General features: G+C 41.7%; 2 protein-coding genes across 4 annotated transcripts in view; one reads left to right on the plus strand and one right to left on the minus strand.

Moving 5' to 3' along the window:
- ICE1 (interactor of little elongation complex ELL subunit 1) overlaps positions 1-20,381 on the minus strand; it is a 39,169-nt gene extending 18,788 nt beyond the window's left edge. Inside the window, exons 1-12 of one of the 3 annotated variants that reach the window (XM_075083804.1) lie at positions 20,174-20,381; positions 19,316-19,374; positions 17,745-17,780; positions 17,286-17,303; positions 16,396-16,507; positions 15,314-15,390; positions 8,214-8,251; positions 6,264-6,346; positions 5,969-6,008; positions 5,827-5,883; positions 4,030-4,119; positions 3,892-3,945 (exon numbers count right to left, since the gene is read on the minus strand). In XM_075083804.1, coding sequence (XP_074939905.1) covers positions 3,892-3,945; positions 4,030-4,119; positions 5,827-5,883; positions 5,969-6,008; positions 6,264-6,346; positions 8,214-8,251; positions 15,314-15,390; positions 16,396-16,507; positions 17,286-17,303; positions 17,745-17,780; positions 19,316-19,374; positions 20,174-20,257 — 748 coding nt within the window. In that variant the 5' untranslated portion in view covers positions 20,258-20,381. Of the gene's footprint in view, positions 1-3,891; positions 3,946-4,029; positions 4,120-5,826; positions 5,884-5,968; positions 6,009-6,263; positions 6,347-8,213; positions 8,252-15,313; positions 15,391-16,395; positions 16,508-17,285; positions 17,304-17,744; positions 17,781-19,315; positions 19,375-19,902; positions 20,048-20,173 lie in introns of those variants that run through there. The other 2 variants (XM_075083803.1, XM_075083802.1) reach the window with 2 other exon arrangements.
- Positions 20,382-20,750: 369 nt separating this feature from the next.
- NFX1 (nuclear transcription factor, X-box binding 1) overlaps positions 20,751-23,344 on the plus strand; it is a 96,754-nt gene continuing 94,160 nt past the window's right edge. Inside the window, exon 1 of the mRNA XM_075083807.1 lies at positions 20,751-21,189. The gene's annotated coding sequence lies outside the window, so the exon portion shown is untranslated. The remainder of the gene's footprint in view (positions 21,190-23,344) is intronic.

Below are 23,344 nucleotides of genomic sequence, written 5' to 3' on the forward strand. Positions count from 1 at the left end.
TGTCAAAATTTCAGTTGCTGAAATGGACAGTATGAGGACAGAGAAACTGTTCAGCCTAAAGGGCCTTACCACTTCATTTTCCCCAAAGTTAAGTTAGTTCTGATATCTCCTTTGGTCAAAGCAGCATCTTACAAGTTTTAAGATCACTCATTGTTTTATAAAGCTATTTATAAGCTACAGTCACACAGAGCTTCCAGGATGTTCTACATCTTGTCATGAAAAAGCAAGATTCCTTCTACAATTCTAGTCCCATTAGACCATCCAAGGGAAAAGGAGATCCTTCACAAGCAGGAACAAAGAAAAGAAGGAAAATTGAGGTGGTTCTTTCTAAGATATAATCTTAGACTGTATCTTAGATTTCTTTCACACGCCTTTGTGCCAACCAGTTCTAAGCTCAGAACTTTCTCCACACTGAAGCAGGCAGAAACACACAGTTTTGTATTTTGCCCCTAGAAGAATTTCAGTTAGACAATTTTGCACAGTGAAATACACAATAGTACTAAGTTATCAGGAACTTTACATCCTACCTATACTCAAGATCAGCCATGAGCCTATATTGAGCCCAAGAATATTTATACATACCAGCCACTGAAAAGTTCCCTCTGAGAAATGGATCAAAGGTATAACTTCTGAATAACTAAGAGATTCTCCATCCTCTCCTCATCCCTTTCCAATCCAGTCCCTGATAACTTTGAATTTCTTCAGGGATGAGACGCTTTTCTCATGGTTACCCCTTTATATAGGAAGAGTTGTCATAGCAATTTTAAAAGGTTCAGGATACAGTAAACTTCTCTATAGGAAACAGTCAGGTCTTTGGCACCTTGGCCTGAACTTCAGGTTCAGGAAAAGCCCTACTGGTACCAAGCCCTTCTCATTGGAAGGATCCTCTCAAAGATCATATTTCACAGACATTCTTTTTCATTATGGCAGTTATGGAAATGATTAAGATTTGTCCTCAAATCTACAACCTGGAATCTAGTCCACATAGCTTCAAACCCTTACACTGTTACCTTCTCCCACTTCTGAGAGAAGGTTAACATGACTCTGATCTTGAAAACACCATCAAAATCTACCACACACTACTGTGAAATACTTCCTTAATGAATGGAGAAAGGAGAGCAGAGATGAAATAAGCAATGCTAGCATCAGTTGCCTTGGTACTAAACAAATTGAATTTTACAGCTCAAATCTTTGGTCCTGATTATCCACAATGCAGGGCAGTTCACTGTTGCAAAACAATGTCCTCTTCTCTCCCCACCCTAAACAACAAAGCAACTTTCTGAACCAAGTCTTGGGTTTTTTTCTCAAAAAGAAGGCCCAGATTAAGATGCTGATATTTTAACAAAATAAGTCATCTAGCCATAGAATCTCTTCTGGTTTACAGCAAAAGCTCATCTCTCTCAGCACAGTGACTGCAAACGCCTGGCAGTAGCAACCGCACACTTCTCAAGGACAAACAGCATTATTTCTCTTATGAAAAGTCCCTCTACAGAAAGTTTCTAATGCCCTGCTGACAACCCTCGATTTTTCAACCTGTTTCCAATTATGTGAATTTCAGGATGTTTTATACACTAGCTATTCTTTAGAGCTACAGACAGTATTCCGTTTTTCGAGACAGCACATCCATACATCCCATCATATGAAACAAATAAGTAGGGTGAACACTGCATACCTGAAACTAAATGCGCAATGCTACGCTATCTAAAAAGATGTTATCTTGAGAGATTTTCATATGGTCTTAGGGACAGAAAAGAGGTCTGCTTCCTAAATCACTCACATCCTACGGACTTTAATCTCAGGACCATAAAACATGCACAAATTATACGGGAAACAGTTTTCTGAAGTCTAAAAAAACAGCAATGTCTTATTAACCTTAGATTATGATCTAAGGCTATGGGTCTGATAGTCAACTGCAGGTACAGTCTACTTTATGACTGGCAGATTTGTAACAATACTACTAAGACCAAGCAAAAACGCTTCTAAACTAATTCAATTTAAATTAAGTTTGGCAAAACCTCATTGTCCTATGAGGCTTTCACAATGGCACATTTCTTGGAAAAAGCATGAATGCAAAGCCTGATGTGTCTCCTAGTTTTCATACATGAACATGTTCTTCAAGAAAGCCATTCAAAGTGGTATCAACCTTGGTGGAACACAGAAGGCACTGACTGTAATGTGAAGCTTTGGATATTTTGCAGCACACTTGAGTGTACTAAGAAATCAGCCAAAGAGGTATCTTTCTGAAAGGCTAGATCCAGGCAGACAGATGAACTGACATTCTCTGGAAAAGATGCTTCACCAATATTACCATCAAGCTCATTTGCTCTCTAAGAGGAAACCGTTATAATATGGGACAAGAAGTTACAGCAAACTCATTAAGATCCCTTTTTTGCTAGAAGATTGCATCTGTAAGCATATGCATTTTGCTATTACAAAGCCAAGGTAATGGCCACTTTCATGAGAGGCAGAACAAGATGGCTGTCCTAGGCTTAAAGATGGAAAAAACCACAGCCAAAGCAACAGAAAGTAAGATGTATTTGTACGACATCTAGACGCTCCAACAAACGCAAAAGAGAGACTGACTGGAAGGAACTGTTATGGACAATTGTTTCCTTTTGTAAAAGTACTGTAGTTTCCTTGAGAAGATGTGACTAGGAAATCCAGGACAGGACTCCTGGAATATAGAGTTCCCCTTGTGGCAGATGGGATGACCCTAGAATGTGATACCCCTCTGAAATCACACGTATTTCAAACTATTCACTTTCTTGTGCTTGTTCTTGTCATTTGATTGACTCTCAATCACGAAATCAAATTCAGAATCTCAGGGAACAACTGTCTAGCTCAGTTTTGGAGCTGAAGCCACGAATCTGCTGCATTAAAATGGCGGGACCGAGGTTGATAAACTGGCTTATAAGCCGGTCCTTATACTTTGGCACCTCTTAAGTGGGTTCCACTGGAAACAATCTGAAACTAGATCCATTGGGATCCACATTGCTAGCAAACTGCCAGACTTAACAGGGTGGGGAGACAGGCTAGCAGTTTACCTTCAGAGCTCTTAATATGGCAGGGTAGTTATCCCAGACAGTATTTCTACAGCCTGAGTTACAGAAAACCAAAGTAGTAGAGAAAATAAAAGAAAAATGAAAGATTAATAAGCATACTCTGAAGAGACAACTACAGAAATACTAATGCAGTTTCAAGGCACCTATTATTCTTGAGGGCAGAAGGAAAATGACATCTGTTATGTGAAGTTAAAGCAGTTCAAGTTTGCTGTGAATGTGCATGTGGATAACTACTCAGATTATTTTTTATTATTATACTGAATATCAGATTACAAAATTAAAGCTATCACCAAATTATATATTTTGTTTCTCTGTATCATGAATATGAAAATTAATGCACCATTATCCATTATTCAAGCAGATATGAATGAAGAAAATGGTGGTAACAGCTTCTTAAATTTTACAGTCCAGCTACGTTACCATGTGTTTGTTTCAGACTAAAAAGAGCACTTGCATCCCGTAATTCACATTATATACTGCAGAGTTTATAATGAAATAATAATTAAGGTATCAACATGAAAGGTGAGTTTTGACTACTTAGAAATAGTCAAAGCAGCTGATGGTAAAATAATTCCATTTCTCAATTGCTGGAGCAGATTATAACAACTTTTGTTTAGATGGGCATTCCAGTTTACTTGGCTGTTCAAATGAATATTTGCAATTATTTCCAAGTACTCTAATCGCATATGTACTTGATCAGGAATCACCAAGGAAAGTATTTAAGTCTGTCAAAAAAGTGTTATGCAAACAGTACCCAACTTGATGGTATCCCAGTAACACTAAGCTAATGCACTTGCAGATTAATAAATTCACATTTACTGGACCCTACCTTCTTTAACAGTCAGTCTTCTTTTTTCTGGCCATGCCGTATCCTGAACAGAAGCTAAAAAAATATACCAATATTTATTTTTGGTCAGAAAAAAGAGACAGCTTCGAGAAAATGTCAAGACTTTGCATGCCATCTCACCCAAGACAGGTTCATTTTCCTGATTCTCTCTTCTTCCGGTTGCACTGTTAATGCATGTCCAGAGTTCTTCTAGCAAGAGCTTTATTTTTTCTGTTAAAATAAATATTTTTATAAATTGAGGAAAACCTCAATTGCTCAGAGAGCTAAGAATTTATGTTTCTTTATTACTACAGAATAAAGACATGCCTACAACAAAATACAAAATAACTGCAACAAAAATTAAGTCCAAGGACAGAGGGCATTTTAGCTTCAGAGAGAGAAATGCCAGATGCCATTGAGGGAATGGATCCTGTATCAGCCATAGCCACACAGCAGACCGAAGGACAGTTGCAGAATGCTTTAGCTTTTCCTTTCCATAGTGAGGGTGGCAAAAAGTTGTAGCAGCTCCCAGAGTAAAATGTAAAAGCATATCAGAATGTAGCATTAGTGAAATTAAACAGCTTTCTAAAACAACTCAGGTGACACGAACATAAATGGAGGAGAAAATCTTTTAGGAAGAAAGTATTTATATCACATCCTTTCTTCATCCCACTCAGTAGTGACTCATCTCATTCTTACCATGGACATTAAATTTATCTGAATTAATCACCACAACATTAATAGGCATTGTCTGGAGTCCTAACAGCACCATTGCTAGGTGATGCCAAACAACCCAGAACCAGAAGGGCAGGTGGAGAGGGAGAAACAGACCAAAAACTCGACAAAATACACAAGCACCTCACCTACTTATGCCCAAACTATCATCAGATTCAACAATCAGGAACTGAGACAACTGGGTTTGTGCCAATTCTGTAAGTCAAAGACCATGGCAAACTGCTAGTATTTTATGAAAAGACACATTAAAAAAACTCAACACATAGGAGGAAAACCTGCCAAATTTTGCATGACAGCTATTAACAACACTAACAATTTCTCATCAGTAATAAGACCTTGATGCTATTTGAAGCTCAAATTAGAGCTCAGATCTTAATTCTCCTGTTTTGCCATTAATTAAAAATTAAAGGATTAAATTGGGTACCAATTTAGTACAATCGAAAAGGCAGTAAAATATGCCAAGACACACAACAACTGACAAGGTCTACCTTTTTCAGGAAGTTTAATATTGGCAACAAACTTTATATAGAAATATTGTAAAGCAGGAAATAGAACAGGGAAGTTCTTCTTTTGCCTGAAAATTGCCTTCAGAATTTCTAAACAATTCAAAAATTATTTTAAAAGACTGCAAAAATCCAAAAAATAAATTTGCTTAAAGTTTGACCCTAGTACTTTAGAGAAGGTTTAGGAGTTTGCTCCATTACACAGTTAGATTCAGATAATTTGTAGCAGGTATTTTAGATCATTAAGGGGAAAAAGTCAACAGGATAAGGAACAACTATACATCCTAGATTTCCACTTGATTTACAGAGCCTGACACAGAAATTGGAGAAGACGAGACTCCTATGTTGTGTCTTATGCTTTCCATGTTTCATTTATGGTTTCACTGAGCTTCACAATGAGACTGTATTTTTCTCAGTGTTTGCGTTTTGCTTTATAGTTGCACATCAACTGACTTCACACATGGATGGGGTAGACGAGTAATTTTAATGAATCGAGTATTTTCATTACTGCAAAACTGAAAATAGCAATCTACTACATTAATGTAGTACTACATTACTACAGCGTAACATATTTGTATCAACCACATCTTCTCTTAGAGCATTTCTGTCAGTATCCTCTGTTTCCAAAAACACAACTCCAGTTGCAATAAATTCATACTGGTTGGTTCCACACAGAGAACGGTCTTGAAAAAAATCTTACCTTTGTCTATATCTGTTGTAAGATCTTCACTTGAACTCTGAGTCTCCGCATGCTTAACTATTAAAAAGAGGAGAGGGGGGAAAGGAAATGTTCAAATGGAACAATATCACATGTAAATCTGAAGGCAAAGGTGAACCCTTACCTTTTCTGCACTTCTCTTTAAGTACACCATCAAGTTTTCCCTGTTAAAATTAAACAATATTAATTTTTCATGCCATACGTAGTTTGAAAATCATCTACTCTCCATTAGCAAGAAATCTAAATCGACGTTTCAAAAGTCATGCTTCAGCTGGAAAACCTCTACCTCATAAGGTGAACTGCTATGTTTAGTTACTCAATACCCATAACATGTGTAATTTTACTATTTCAGTATCTCTGTTATTAGTAGCTTCCTTTTTTCCCCCAGGAATATATCTAAAAGACAAGGAAAGTCTTACTTGTGCCTTCTTTAGCTCCTTTTCAAGCTTTTTCTTCTCAGTTTTCAGTTGTCTAAAGTCCTGTGTATGCTTTGTTGCAGCCTCTTCATGAAAGAAAACCAATATTCAAGTTAAAAACTACAATATAAGAGACAAGTATTTTAAGTAGTATTGGTCACCAGTTTGCAAATCGAATTACAGAAAAAAAATCTACTGAAGTTATATTTTGGCTCACTAATACAGCTCATGCATGCAAGTATTTCATCTTCCACTGCATAATTACTGTTCTGAACTACTGAAATACATTTATTACTTTTCTCACTTACATGCAAGAATGAAGAGTGGCTGATATCGTAACGATACTGTACTGTAGAACAATATATACCAAGTGAAAAGGCGAATAAGAATGAGGTGCAATCGTTTTTACTGTGTTTCATTCTCTTACTTAAGAGAGGACTCAAGTTCAAAGGTGAAAACACCATAATGAACTGCATTAGAAAGATGTAGATAGCACTCAAGACTCATGAACAATGAAGAGTACCTTATACTTTAACGTCTAACAGACACCAGGGAAGACTGCAGATGGGTGGGAATAAAAAATACAGGGCAGGTAAGTGAGGACTGAATGTGAGGTTCCTTGGGAAATACTCAAGCAAGAGAGATACTTGAGAGAACTCCTGAGAGATCAGCTTGGTGACATACACAGACAACAGAGAAAAGATAGATGGAACTTGCCTGCTGATCAGATTAGGTCACAGAAGAGAGCATATAAAAAAAAAAAAAAGAGCTTTAAAGGCACCTCAGATGGTAGGCTGACAAAAAACAATCATGGGAAAATTTCAGATTGACAAAAGATACCAGGCTAAAATACAGGGTCTGGGATATTTAAAGAACAGAGAAAAGAATGTAACAGATAAACCAGTCACTCGAATTGGACCTAATGCAAACTATCTCACAGTATTTTGTTCTAGCTCTGCCAGATTTCGAGTTTTTGAGGGCAAGAGGGTATAAAAATCTTGCTGCTACATAATGGAACTCCAAAATGCTCATCAAAATATCCTGTACCTTACAGCAGGATTTGGGGGGTTTCTAACACTAAGATAAAAGTCACTCAGTTCACTGTACTTTAAACTGTGGTAAACACAGCTGTTAGTGTGCCATAAATGAAAATATCTGCCTTGCCAACTAACAGTACAGCTAGTTAAGTATCAGAATGCTTTATGCATATCCACCCTCTACTAGCAGAACATGAAAAACACAGTGCCATGAGGCAAGCACTTTAACTCTACTTAAAACCAAACCAAACCAACCAACCAACCAAATGAAAAACCAATTGCCAGAATATTTAAAAATAAAAAAACATGTGTCAGGATTACTACATATTTAAATATGATTATGAACATGACTAGAAGACTCTTGCCAAGATTATTAGAATGCAGGAGCACGTGCCTATGAAAACAGGCTCATTGAAGTAGACTTAATTAGTGTGAGAGGAAAAAAAACAAAACAAAACAAAAACTTCAGAAGGGAGCCAAGAGCAGCTTTCCTGTACCTACAAGGAGGTATTAAGAAGATGGAGTAAGACTGTTCAGTGGTGTATGGTGGGAAGAAAAGACACAGCAGGCATAAGTTGAAACAAAAGAGTTTCCAACTGGCTGTAACGAAAAGCTTTTTCACCAGGAAGACAGTCATGCAGTGAATCAAGTTGCCTGGACAGGCTGGGCAGACTCCATCCTTTGAGGTTTTCATGACCAGAAATTCCCTTCCAACTCCATTTACGCCATCTACCTAAGTTAATCAACAGAAAATATTGTGCAGGATGTAATTCAGAGACTAAGCACCACACATTCTACTGCCCTGCCTTGCTCCTTGGGGCCTCAGAGTTAGAAAGCTGCAATTACTTCTTTGGATAAAAAAGGAATCAAAAGATGGAGTAGGATAACAGCACAGTAACACAATGTAGAAAGTTACCTTCAAGTTTCTTCACTTTTGTTTCCAGTTTCTTTCTCCTGTTAAAAAGAAGGCATTAATACATCATTTTTGTATAGAATTACATTGCATGAAAAGCTAGGAAAAAAAAATTCTAGCCATTTCAGAGAAAACACACCTCCTAGACCCAGTACCTGTGAGACCAATGTGTCCCTGAAGTTGAAAACTTAGATCAGTGGTATGTTGCTGACATTCTCATACCAACAGCTCTATCTGTTACAGAAGTAGAGTTTGCTCTTAAGAGACTCAGCCCACTATTCCAGGTACATAAATACACCTACAGCTATAAACTGGAGTTACAAACAACGCAAGAAAACTGGCTTCTGGTTTTTGCATTTCTATGATGTAATGCAGACATGTTCGTTTTACTCTTAAAAAAAAAAATTAAGCCTTGCTTACAATCAGTAAGACCTAAGCAATGAGATAATCAGGAATAGCCTTCAGGATCACTTACGTCCCACAGCTTTTTGTTCAGATTATCCAGGTGTTTACTAAAGCCAAACCAAAACCAAAAAAATTATGCATCCTGAACAATTTTGACTTCAGCATTTCCAACCCTACCTTACATGTAAAACATACACAGAACTGGAAAATTATAGAATCATTAAGGTTGGAAAAGGCCTCTAGGATCATCAAGTCCAACCGTCAGCCCAACAATACCATGTCTCCAAAACCATGTCCTGAAGTGCCACGTCTACACATCTTTTAAATACCTCCGACGATGGTGACTCCACCACCTCTCAGGGCAGCCTGTTCCAATGCCTGGCCACTCTTTCAGTAAAGAAATTTTTCCTAATATCCAATCTGAACCTCCCCTAATGCAGCTTGAAGTAATTTCTTCTCGTTTTATGACTAGTAACTTGGGAGAAGAAACCGACAGCCACTCCACTACAACCTCCTTTAAAAAAAATAAACACTTCTACTGTTTCCTTCTGTTAAATCCGAATATCCCAGAAATGAGAGGATGGTGAGGCAGGGGAGTGGCATTGTATGTAGTAAAGGAGCTGGAATGCACGGAGCTTGCAGTTGGCAATGGCACAGTTGACGGCTTCTGGATGACGATTACGGGACGGACAAATAAAGTGGATGTTGTCATGGCAGTCTATCGTAGACCACGCAGCCAGGATGATAACACTGACGAGTTACTATATAAGGAACTAAGGGATGCCTCTAAGTCACCTGCCCTTGTTCTTATGGGGGACTTCAACTTGCCAGATGTCAACTGGGAATACCACATGTCTGGGACAAACAGGTCCAGAAGGTTCCTAAACCATCTGTAGGACAACTTCGTGCTCAGGTACTAAGGCACCAAGCAGGAACGATGCCTTCCTTGACTTGTTGCTTATTAACTGAGAGGGCCTTGTGGGTGAAGTGGCGATTGGTGGCTGCCTTGGCCACTGCGACCATGACGCAGCAAGTTTAAAATCTATGGTGACAGGAAGAAAGCTTCCAGCAAGACCTCAGCTCTGGACATGAGGAGAGCAGACTTCAGGTTGCTCAGGGAACTTAGTAAGGCCCCCTGGGAAAAAGTTTTTGAATGTCCTGGGGTCCATCAGTGCTAGTCACTTCTTAAGTACCACCTCCAAAAAACACAGGACCAGGCAATTCAAAAATGCAGGAAGTCAAACAGGTGAGGCAGAAGGCCATCTTCGCTGAGCAGGGATATTCTTCTAGAAATAAGGCAAAACCAGAAAGTATATGGCCAGTGGAAGCAAGGTCAGGCGACATGGCAGGACTACAGAGATGCTGTTCGTCACTGCAGGGAGGAAATCCATGCGGCCAAAGCTCAATTGCAGCTGAAGCTGGCCATTACTGTGAGGGACAATAAAAAGGGCTTTTAAAAATATTTTAACTGAAAAACACAGGCCAGAAATAACATTGGCCTGTTACTTGATGAGCATGGTCACCACACAAACAGGGACATAGATAAAGCAGAGATGTTTAATGCTTTCTTCGCCTCAGTCTACAACACTGATGGTGGGCTCAGGGACCCCTCTGGGCTACAGAACCATAAATGTGGGAATGGTAAACTCCCAATCAATGCTGAACTTGTGCAGGACTTGCTGTTCCAGCTGGATCCCTATAAGTCAATGGGGCCTGATGAGATTCATCCGAGGGTGCTTAAAGAGCTCACTGATGTCATAGTGAGACCTCTCTTAATGAGTTTTCAATGCTTTTGGGAATCTGGAGATGTCCCAGTTGACTGGAAGCTGGCAAATGTTGTCCCAGTCTTCAAGAAGGGCAACAGGGATGACCCCAATAACTACAGGGCTGTCAGTCTCACTTCTGTGCCTCGTAAAATCATGGAGATTATTCTGGGAGTTACTGTAAAACACCTGAAAGACAATGCAGTCACTGGTCCCAGCCAGCACAGGTTCACAAGGGGAAAGCCCTGCTTAACAAACTTAATTTCCTTCTATGACACGGTTAGCCACCTAGCTGACCAAGGGAAGCCAGTCAATGTAATCTTCTTGGATTTCAGTAAAGCTTTCCATACTGTCTCTCACAGTCTCCTCCTGGACAAAATGTCCAGCATGCAGCTGGATAAACACGTAATGCAGTGGGTGAGCTACTGGCTGATGGGTTGAGCTCAGAGGGTTGTAGTAAGTGGGGTTACATCAGGCTGGCAGCCAGTCACTAGTGGGGTTCCTCAGGGATCCATCTTGGGGCCAATGTCTTCATAAATGACTTAGATGCAGGACTGGAAGGAATACTAATTAAGTTTGCTGATGACACAAAATTGGAAGGAGCTGTTGACACTCTCAAGGGCAGAGACACTCTGCAGAGGGATCTAGACAAATTTGAGAGCTGGGCAATCACCAACCATATGAAGTTTAACAAGGGCAAGTGCCAGATTTTGCACCTGGGGCACAGCCACCTTGGACGCACATGCAGACTGGGGAATGAGAGGCTGCAGAGCAGTTCCGGGGAGAGGGACCTGGGAGTTCTGGTCAATGACGAGTTGAACATAAGCCAACAGCAATGCCCTGACAGTCAAGAGGGTCAACCGTGTCCTGGGCTGCAACAAGCGCTGCATTGCAGCCAGTCAAGGGAGGTGATCGTCCCGCTCTGCGCTGGTGCAGCCTCACCTTGAGTACTGTGTGCACTTTTGGGCACTACAGCATATTAAGAATATAAAGCTACCAAAGAGTATCTGGAGGAGGGCCATGAAGTTGGTGAAGGGTTTAGAAGGGAAGCCTTGTAGGAACAGATAACATAACTTGGTTTATTCAGCCTGGAGGAGACTGAGGGGAGACCTCATTGCGGTCTACAGCTTCCTCAGAAGAGGAAGAGGGGGGCAGGCACTGATCCCTTCTTTCTTGTGCCCAGTGATAGGACACGAGGAAATGGAATGAAGCTGCATCAGAGAAGTTCCAACTGGGCGTTAGGAAAAGGTTCTTCACTGAGAAGATGGTCAGTCTGAACAGGCTCTTCAGGGAAGACGGGCACCAAGCCGGCCAGAGTTCAAGGAGCATCTTAACAGTGCTCTTAGTCATATGGTTTAGTTTTAGGTAGTCCTATGAGGAGCAGGGAGTTGGACTTGATAATCCTTACAGGTCCCTTTCATCTCAAGAAAGAATTTCTATGATACAAACAACTAAGAATCTGAATAACCAGACAGCCACTAAATGGCAACATTTATCATTGCAATATTTACAGACAAAATAGTTACTGTTACAGGTGCAGTAGTACACTAATTTAATCAACACACGCAATTACATGAAGAAAATAGGTAGGCATTAAAATCTAGTAATTCACAAAAAGCAAGGTTTCTAGATGATGCATTTGGACAGAACTCTTATGCTATGCGAGTCAAGTTCCCAGCTAATCTCTGAGATGCATGCACAACTGTCACAACACAGCTGACAGAAAGCTATGCTAACAGAAGTTGCATTCGGAAGCAAAATACGTACAGTATTACAATCTACCCAAACTACAAAAACCATAAAATGGTTATATTTGTAATACTCAAAAGTTGAAAAATATAACTACAATACAATATAAATACAATACAATAAATACAAAATTTTGAGTGCTTCTTTCAAAGCTTGACTGTAGATTTCATACCTACAACCTTCTCCACAGTGGACATGCGTGTGTGTCTCAAGTTATCACACTTCTTATAAGCTCAGAATTTGGTAACTGCTATCCTTGTAAATATTCAAAACTCAACTAGACAAGGCCCTGAGCAACCTAACTTTGATGCTGGCTCTGAATGGCAGATTGGACCAAAGGACTTGACAGATAATTTTTGACCTAAATTATTTTACAGTAACTGTAGATTAACATTCATTTTTATGAACAATTCACTAGAATTCTGCTTCTGAGGAAGCTCAGCTCTCAAATTACTGAACTCATGTGACCTACTGCTTAAAATGGCCTCAACATCAAAGGTATGTAAAATAGCTACAACATCACAGAACGGTTGAGGTTGGAAGGAACCTCTGGAAGTTATCTTGTTCAACCCACCCTGCTCAAGCAGGGCCACCTGGAGCTCACTGCCCATGACCATGTCTAGATGGATGCCAAATATCTCCAAGGACAGAGAGGCCACCACCTCCCTGAGCAACCTGTGCCAGTGCTCAGTCACCCTCACAGTAAAAAAAGAGTGTGTTTCCTGATGTTCCGAGAAACCTCCTGTGCTTCAGTTTGTGCCCACTGCCTCCAGCCCTGTCACTGGGCACCATGGAAAAGAGCTGGCTCTGTCCTCTTTGCACCATTCAGGTATTTATAGCCACTAATGAGATCTCCCTGAGCCTTCTCATCTCCAGACTGAACAGTTCCAGCTCTCTCAGGCTTTCCTCAACGGAGGGATGCTCCACTCCCGTCATCATCTTCATGGCCCTTCACTGGACTCTCTCCATTATGTCCGTGTCTCTCTTGTATTGTGGAGCCCAGAACTAGACCCAGTACTCCAGGGGTGTCCTCACCAGTGCTGAGTAGAGGGAAAGGAGCACCAGCCCACCAGCAACACTTTGCTTAATGCAGACCAGGATACTGGTAGCCTTCTTTGCACAAGGGTACATCACTGGCTCATGTCCAGCTTGGTGTCCACCAGGACCCCCAGGTCCTTTTCTGCCAAGCTGCTTTCCAGCTGGGTGGCCCCCAGCATATACTGGTGTGTGGGGTTATTCCTCACCAGCTGCAGGACTTCGCACCTATACATGAAATACATGCAGTCTGGTGGAAGAAGTGACAACCACCACCAACAGCAATGCTAGTGGGCTTGTACAGTCTAATGGATGATAGTGTCTTGCTGCTGTGCTTTGAGTACTGGATGTTTCACAAGCCATGTAAAGATACTAAGATATTTGAGAGATACTCCAGTCCCTTGATCACCTCCGTTGCCTTCTGTTGGACTCTCTCCAAGACGCTAATATCTCTCTTGTGCTGACGAGCCCAGAACTGGACACAGTACTCCAGCAGTGGCCTCACCAGTGCCGAGTAGAGGGGAATAACCACCTCCCTCGACCTGCTGGTAACATCAAAATAGCTTAGGAACACCAAAGTTTAAAATGATAACCAGTTTACAAGTGTGATGGTTTTGGCTGGGATAGAGTTCATCATCTTCACTGTAGCTAGTATGGCGCTATGTTTTAGATTTGTGCTAAAACCAGTGTTGATAAGGCAGGGATGTTTTAGTTCTTGCTAAGTGGTGCTTACACTAGCCAAGGACTTTCAGCTCCCCATGCTCTGCTGGGTGCACAAGAAGCCAGGAGGGGAGGGGACACAGCCAGGACAGCTGACCCCAACTAACCTACGGGATATCCCACACCATATGACATCATGCTCAGCATATAAAGCTGGGGGAAGGAGGAAGGGGGGACATTCAAAGTGATGGTGTTTCTCTTCCTAAGTAACTGTTACGCATGATGGAGGCCTGCTTTCTTGGAGATGGCTGAACACCTGCCTGCCCATGGGAAGTGGTGAATGAAATCCTTGGTTTGCTTTACTTGCATGTGTGGTTTTTGCTTTACGTATTAAACTGTCTTTATCTCAACCCACAAGTTCTCACTTTTACTCTTCCAAACCTCTCCCCATCCCACTGGGTGGAGTGAGTGAGAGGCTGTGCGGTGCATAGCTGCTGGCTGGGGTTAAACCATGATAAGGAAGGACATAAGGAGTCACCAGCGGGAGTCCCATTGGGATGTGTGTTAGAACACATCAGAAATAAAAGCTTACTACAAAAAGCAGCAGAAGGGTCTTAGAATTCCAAGCAACTAGAGAGCAACCATTGGTGTTGATAAATGCAAAATGATGCACACAGAGAAATATAACCACAACTACAAACTCACAACTCCCAGTTGTATATTAGCTGGTTCCCTTTTGAGACCATAAGTACCTTTCCATACAATACTGAAAAGTCACAGTTCTCTGATACAGGTGATTTAGAGGCTAGGAGTATAACAGGGTTAAAAAGCCTCTCTTCATTAGAAAGTCCATCAAGATCAGTAAAGCATGATAACACACACATATGCTCAAGGCAAGGAAGTCTTTGAGTGACTGGTTACTGAAAGAACGAACTTTGGGAATTATCAAGGCACAGCTTCACAATATTCTGTACTATGGGAGCAAAAATGGCTTCTGCTTTTCTGGTGCCAAATTCTTCCCGATCATTTCCAAGCACAGTGGACAGTTCAGGGCTTGCTGAGCCATTTCTTTAAAACCAATTATTTTAAGGACTGATTTTAAGTGAAGGTTACTTTGACAATATCATTTATACATTAGCCACAGAGACTTATCAGCACAACAGATATGGACAGCAATAGCAAAGCCAAGACTAAGAACCACTAAAAACTGGAGAAACTACAGCTTCTTCTCTAATCTTACCCTGTTCTTAAAAACCTTCACTAAACCACCAAAAGCCATTTCAAGACAGGATAATAATTAAAATAATTCTACCTTTCAGAGTGCTTGTTACAAAATTTAAGACCATCCTTCCATCAACTCCCTGTTCTCAGAACATATAAGCATAAAAATTTTAGCAACATGGGAAGCATAACTAGGTAATGTACAAGTCCAAGTTCTGGAAGAGGAAAGACAGGGAAAGAAAGTTTGTGAAACAAAGAAGCATCACTCACGCAGCATCACTGTTTACTATTTCTTCTTTAATTTTAACATACTCCAGTTGACTCTCCCGATAAATCTTGAGAGAACTCTGTGGAGAAGGAAAGCACAGTTCAAATATATCCTTACTGGGGGGGGGGGGGGGGGGGCAATAAAATAGATGGCAGACACTTTACCTATTCTAATGAAAACAGTGTATAGCCAAAAAAGTATATTCAGTGAGTTTGAAAAGTCAGGTTATTCTTTTTCTTTAAAGGCAAAAATTGTAACAAACAAACAAATTAATAAATCACTAGCTATCTATCTTTTGAGGATGTGCCTCCAACACATATCTGGACAGGAACCCAAAGCTGAAGTGAAGAGCACAACTATTATATACGATACATACAATCCCGCTTCTTCCGAAAAAGTGCCATCATGACATCAGCTACTAATGCTTTCTGAGGGAAGAAGTTTTAAAAAAACGAGTCGTAACATAGAAGAAAAACTTGGTACGGTGCCAAGACACATGTTAATATCTTGTACCTGCATGAAAAAACTACAAGAAAGAAGGTGGGGTATTTTTTGCAGAAATAATAGTTAATGTCTAGAAAATACGTATACTTAGGCCATTTGAACAGTCAAAAAGCTTTTCTTCTGTAGACTACATGTCAGCTAAGAGATGGGAGATAAATTAGGAATAAACTCAAGTAGTTAAGAATGAAAAAGCATAGGTTCAAAATGGTAACAGAAGCGAAATCCTATTCTGTACAGACGCTCTTTATAACTTGTACTACTAAAAAGGTACAGCGAGTTCAGTAATCTAATAAGATCAGAACAGAAAACCAAAGGAATTTGAATATATCTCCTTCCTTCCTAAATAAGGAAATAAAACCCAAGTAATCTGATCAAAAATCATGGGAACTACAAAAGCCTGAACTTTCTGCCTATCTGAAACCTGCTGCCTTTGAATTAAGTTCACCTAAATCAAAGGTGCCTGTTCCAGTGAGCTGGAAACAACTGGGCTCATTAAAGCCTGCTTCAGTAAGATGAACATTAAATATATAAATTTCGTTCAACAGAAGAAGTGCAAGTTATTTAAAGCGTACAAGCACACCTTTTTCTCCTCCAGCTCTGCTTTCAAGGAACCCAACTCTTCCTGGCACTTTTCCAGAGGCAGGATTTTCTGCAGCATCTGCTCCACTTGGCAACGAAGTGCAGAGATCTCTCTGAAACAGAAAGTGTAATTAAAGAAAAAGTTGCCAAAAAACCATAGATACTTTCAAACTCAATGTTCTGATTGTTCAGGCAAGTGTCTGAGAATTTTGCTTTCCCCTGTGGAAAAGTGCTGAGAGACATACCCAAAAAGCTTTTGAGAGTCTAAGTGTTCTCATTTTTCCATCCAACATTTTACATTCAAAGAAAATTCGAGATCTGACTTAAAAACATTAAGCTGAGCCTAAAGCTAGATGCAAGCAGATGGCATGTGCCACACAGGACCACTGCCCAGCTGCCTACACTGAAGTGCCAGGAATAAGTGTCTCACATAGGTAGAGCCTTGAAATAAGAGCAGAGTCCAACTGTGGGATTTTTCAGCAGGCAGGATGGAGTCCTTAAAGATTATATGCTGCCTCTTCCTCTATAATCAAGCAGAGTAAGCAAGGGCACACAGCCACAACTCTTCATACAAATAGGGCTGCTCCAAATATGTTTACATTTAACCACCACCAAAACATGAGCTCTGCACCTCCACTTGGTCACCTTAGACTCTTACATAACACAGGGCCAGGAAAGAACTTCAGATGAGTATCATAGAAGTAGGACAGATTTTCCTCCTCATCAAGGGTATCTTTGCTAACTATGCCTTAGGAAGCATGGTAAAAGAAAGGACCATATTAAAAGCTCAGCCTAGACCCAGGGCTGTTGCTATTACAACATCAGACTCCTAAAACTGTCCAAGGCACAAAGAACGTAGCATCTTTAGTAAATAGCTTAAATCAAACTTACCGTTCTGCAAATTGAAGCTGTACTCTCTTGTTAAGGCAGAAATTAAACAGTTTATCAAACGTCCTTAAGTATATTTCAATCCAATCACCACTTGCAACGAAACATCCAGTGAAGACTTGCGCACAGAAAACATCAGACTTGCAGAACTAAGCGTTTAATTGAAACATTTCAATATTTGAAGTGAATTAGCAGAGCTTCTTCTGTTACATGAAAAAACTTGAGTCATTCTCAGCAACACAGATTTAAAATAGTCCATATTAAGCATATATTAGACACAGTCAGATCTTGAGTGGATAGGTGTAATTCCAAACCCTATTTTCTTTACAAAGCCTAACCAGTCTGTTCTTTATTAGAGGCATCATCTCTTAACTTAAACCTTAAATGAAAAGTGTCAAGCCCTCTTATAAGAAATATTGATATACTAATTCTCTAAGAATACTGAGAGAAAAGTAAAGGATATCAGTGCATTTCTGTTGATACTCTGTCAGCAAACGACTGCAAGAAAAAAACCAAAAAGACATTAATCATTTTCTCACCCGGTTTTGAGAATCATGTCTTAGGATACCCTTCCTTTTGTTTTATAGATAAATACAGAAAGTGTAAGATCGGTTTGCATTTTCTGATAGTAGTCAATATAACCCTTTTGTTTCATTAAGCCATTCAAACCTCAAATCAGGCTGCTTTAAAATATAAAAGAAACCCCAACTAGCAATTACATGAATTTGTAGCCATTAACTATTTGCAGCTTAAAAAAACCAAACCAAAATCATTATTTACATAAAGAACGTAATATACATATAATAAAAAAGATACATAAAATCACAAAATCCTAGTTCCCAAACTTAAAAGGTTTCCCTAGGAGAGAACAAAGAAATGCAAGAAAAACAGTTCAAAAGACTCTAAAAGGCTTTCATCTTTATACTGTTCTCCCAGCAGCCATAAGAGGGTAACACTTACTCTGATCCAAGGTGTACAGTGGACCATGGGACATCACCGAGGAAAGCTATTCTCCTTTCCTCAGATATTATGGTTTTTAAGAATGGAGAGAAGAAGGGACAGAAAGAAATACCATGGCAGTTCCTCCAATACAGACAGAGCTGCATTACTTTCTCTTGCAATAGTTAAGAGTAATCAAGTAAGGCAAAAAAGAAAGGAGCTGAGCTGCAAGTAGTTAAAGGAGAGGTAATTCCAATGAGAAATGTATGCACTGGCAGAGAGAAGGAGGACATGGAGTTTGGAGGTAGGAAAAGGAATCTATGGACACAGAGCAAATGAGCTTTGAAGAAAAGTATTCCAGTCAAGACACTGAGGGCTCTCTTAAATACTTTTTGGAAACCAAAATGCAGAATTGGAATCCAGATTCACTAAAGCCAGACTGACATGCATCTGGGAAAGGGTACGTGAGAAATAAACCACTACAGTTAGGAGACATAGCAAGGATATTAGGCCACAGTGTGGAGGTAAATACAATGTCTCAATACCTTATTCCATACAACCATATGTTGATGGTTATTGAGAAGAAGGGGAAGCAATCACAGAAGAGAAAGCAAACTATGAGAACCATTTTAGAACCTTACTGTCCTGACTGACGTTCAGCCTCACTTTTCCTGTTCTGATAGTTAATCCCAACAGCACTTCACACCTTAAAGCTCGATTAAGTTCTGTTGAAAAGGTTCGTATGCACCTGTGCTCAACTTTTAGTTCTCATACTATATTCTTCACAACAGATAAAATGAAATCTCCTCAAAGAGCTGTTTATGCTAGTATTTGTAATAACATATCAGCTATTATAGCTACACAAAATAGCCCTGCTTTACTACCATTACACACAGATGTTCCAGGGCATAAATTAAACAAGTCTTACAGTCTAGATTTAGGAACTGTTCGTGAAAACTTTGCTCTCACTTTGAGGAGAATTTAGTTTTGTGCAATAACAAATACCTACATTCCATAAAATGCATTTGCTTCAAGAACTTAAATGCAATAAAAAACAAACCATAACAAAAAAACACTTGTACAATTGTACTTACTCTCCATCAATCATTTTTTGCTTCAGTGCAATTAATGCGGCTACATATTCATTTATATTCTGTAAGGAAGAGTCTCAAGTTGGTAAAGAAGTTTCACCCCAAAAGCCAGCACTACAGTAAGCCCAAAACTGATTGCTAGTATTCTACACAATACAATAATCTTTCTTCTTTTTTTCAGTTCTCTTAGTGACCAGGTTACTAATTCACCAAAAATATACAAATACATACAGATAGTGCAGGCTCCACGAGACAACATGCATGCTTAGATAAGGCTTTACTGCAAAAGCTCTCCAAACTTTGCTTTACAGTAGATTACCTACTAAAATCCCCGTAACTTTTTCTCTCAAAATCAAATTAAGCTTTGGCATAGTATTACAATAAGCGGCACCTGGCTCATCTGAGCCGGCAGATTTCCCCGATTCTCAGCCCAGGCTCGTTCTAATCGTGTCCCCAAACCTCCTCTGACCTCTCGGCAGAGCCCTCCCCTCATTTCAGGGGGAAACAAACACAGGCCGAAGCCCTACGCTACAAGCTGAGGCGAACGGAGACACCCCTCCCGCGGCACCGAGGCGAACTCAAAAGGATACGCCTGGGAACGCACTAGCGGATCCCGCTCGTCACGTCGCGCAAACACGACATACTTTTCCGCCTCTCGCCCGGCCAACGCTCGCCACCGATGTTCCTTTCACGGACCCCGTTTGCCCCGTTCGCATCCCGAGCTCCCGCTGCAGCGGGAGCGGCGCCGGCGCGCCCCGCCCGCCCGCCCGCGCCCCAGGGCGGCCCCGCCGCCACCTTCTGAAGCAGCCATCGCCCCGTCCCGGGCACTGCGGCGCCGCAGGGGCGGCGGCCCCTCGCTACCTGCTGGAGGACGCCGCAGTTCGCGCAGGCCGTGGCGGCGGCGGCAGTCCCGGCCGGTGGCGGCGGGGTCTCTCCTGGCATCATAGTGACCGGGGCCGCGCCGTGGGGCCGCGCCGTGGGGCCCCGCACCGGCCCCGCTGCCTGGCGGCGCCCCGTGCACCCACGCGCCTCCCTCCGCCCGGCCCCGGCCCCGGCCCCGGCAGCGGCGCGGGGGCGCAGCCAACGCCCGTCAGATGCCGCGCCGCCGCCTCAGCGAGGACCCAGCTCGCCTTCACCTCCCCGAAGGTGGCCCCATTGCTGCCTGACTAGTGGCGGCGGGAAAGGCGGCAGCGAGGCGCTCCCTGCAGAGGGCAGGGGTTGAAGGCACCCGGTAAGCACCCGCCGCCTCGGCCCGCTGGAGGGAACGACGGCTCCCACATCTGCCACGCTCCTCCACAACTATTTTTTTTATTTATTTTTTTTTTTTAAAAAAACCGCACGGGCGCTGCTGCCGTCTCGGCGCAGGCGCGGCCTCGGGCAACTCTTCCCGCCTGGTGCGCGGGGCGCGCGCGCTCGGGTGCCCCGCCTCGTCCCCGGCGGGGCGGGGCCGAGCTGGGCCGGCTTGGGGTCGGTGGGCTGCGGCCCCGGTGCTGGGCGCCGGGCCGGGCCTAGCCCCCTCTCCTCCCCTCCGCGTGCTCCCCCGCGGCCGCCGGCGAGCTGGCGCTGCCAACTGGGCACGGCCGTCCCCGGCTCTTGCGGCTCCCCGGCAGAACCAGTTCCTAAAGCGGGAGCGTAGCGGTACAGCTCCCTCGGACGGTGCCGTGTGGGGCGTTTCGTTCCCGGCAAGGGATCGAGCTTTTCACTTCATCCAAGCACTCGTAACCGGATTTCTAAGGGCAATATTTACCATCAGTTGTCATCATCATGACTGCCTGCATCTATCACTTGCACAACATATGAAGTGGTAGAGCGAGCTAGGAGAAGACTTCATGCATTGCAGGCCATGCCTTTGGTCGCTTAGAGCAACAGAAGTTAAGGTAATAACTGCTGGCTGTGTTATTCCACGCTGTGTTTCTGTTGGGGTATGGTCCCATAGCGTTATTTCCACAGCAATCATTCAGTATCTAATACAGAGGATCGAAGGTTGCACACGGTGTGAATTGATTTCTGGGCGTTGTTACTTTTTCTATCCAGCTCACGCTGTTGGACTTTACTGAATGTTTTTTGTGCAGGTCCTGCTGTAACCAGGGTGATGAAGTTAACCAGCCATGGTTGCTGCTGTACTATCCAACTGAACATTAAGTCTGGGGACAATCAGTATTTTGATTTGTATCTGTACAATCTTTGATCTGTATTTAGTCATTAGTGCGAATGAAACAATAGACAATGTGTTTCTGTCAGAACCCCTCTTTTAAGGCTCAAAACTTAATTTTTGGGTCCAAACGTCTGTTTTAAGAATTAAATCCTCACTTTTAGGTAGCAGTGGTTTAGGGAATAAATAGTTAAACGTTACTATTGCAATCTAGTGTAGCTCAACAAATGCTGGGGCCCGGAGCCAAACTTTAGACAGGATAATGGGGTAGCCTTAACAGGAACAGCCTGCACCATGACTAAAACTTGTTGCTTTGGGGGAGTCAGAAAGGCTTCAGGATAAGTGCCTAAACAAAGTCACAATGACATTTGACCTTAAGAAAAGCAGATGTACGGAGCCATAAAGATAAGGAACTGCAGAGCAAACGCTAAACCAGAACAGACCACCCCTCAAGGACAGTATATACGTAATCTCAGAACTGAGTTTGCGGTAAAGCAAGGGTTAACTACCAGACACAGTGAGGAAGAGTATATCTTCCATCCAGGGACCCTGAGACACCAACAGTCATGGCAAATGACATTTGCATATGATGATGAATATGTATATTATCAGAAAACTAATGAATATGTACATAGAACATGTACTTAACCTGCACAATTAGATCTGAGGGTGTGCACGTTAGGAGGAGTGATCCCTCGTGCATCTGACACCGTGAATAAAGAATGCCTGTCTTTTGACACTACATTGGTGTTACGAGGTTTATTCCCGATGTCGGTGACACTGCTGCTTATACAACTTTTAGTCTACCTGAAACTTTCTCTGGCTCAGAGTTTATCTGGGTGCTTCAAATTGCTTTTGCATGCTTGTCTCCTGAGTAGTTTGTATATGTTCCTCAGAGGAGTCACTCTTCATCTCTAGATGGGCAGAGCCACGTTAAATCTTCCTTCTCACTAACAGTAGTGCATACAGCTGCATGGTTAACTGGACCTTGGTTAAGACATTGACACTTGTAACTCCTGTGCAAGTGCTAGGATCAAGCAGAACGTTTCAGGCTTTCCAGTCTCACTCCTTTGAGAGCTTTACAACAATATAATAAAATACTCATTAGAGCAGGAGTAGAGTTTAAGTGACAGTGCCACTGGAATGAATCACTCCCTCTGGAGTGAGTAAATTTCCTGTGTGAAGTGGCCTTCCTAGGGAATGGAGCGGAGTGCTACTCGTAGATTTGAGAGGCTGGGGCCGTGGTTAGGTCAGGTAACAAGGCACTTTATTGGGTGAGGTAGTTAAGGGCAGGATTCTGCAGAAAGAAACTGCACTCTGTCAGAAAAGTGAATAGATATTTTGAGAAGAGTTCAGTGTTTCTTGTAACTACTCATGCTTAAGTGAAAATGTTGTCCTCAAAATTCTGTTTTAACATTGAAGATGCCCAAATTTTCTAGTTGTTTATACTTCTTCTATAAAAGCTCATAAGTTTCAATGCTTCAGACTCTGAATACGTGCAGAACTAGGCAAGTAAACTTACGAAAACTGAGTTTTGCCATTGTATTTTTTAAGTTCCCATTCCTTGACAAGAAGAAAATGTTTTAAAACTGTTTTAATACGCCCTACAAAAACTAATTAAAAGCATTTACTTCAAAGAATTAAGAGATTTAAAAATTTAAAACAAAGAGTACAAAATAATCATGTAAACTGTATGCTTTCTTTTTAATTGCACTTAACTTGATTTGGCCAAGAAGAGAGATGATAGGGTTTGGAGTTCTGAATTTCTGCTCCGTTAAATCTCAAGTGATGAGCACATCAGAGTTCAGAGAGGATGCGTGGGGATGGGAGGGCACTAGGAAGGGCAGATAGGATCTAAAAGAGGAGGGTTTTAAATCTGG

This window comes from Phalacrocorax aristotelis, chromosome 2 (assembly GCF_949628215.1).
Source record: "Phalacrocorax aristotelis chromosome 2, bGulAri2.1, whole genome shotgun sequence".
Lineage (NCBI taxonomy): Eukaryota > Metazoa > Chordata > Aves > Suliformes > Phalacrocoracidae > Phalacrocorax > Phalacrocorax aristotelis.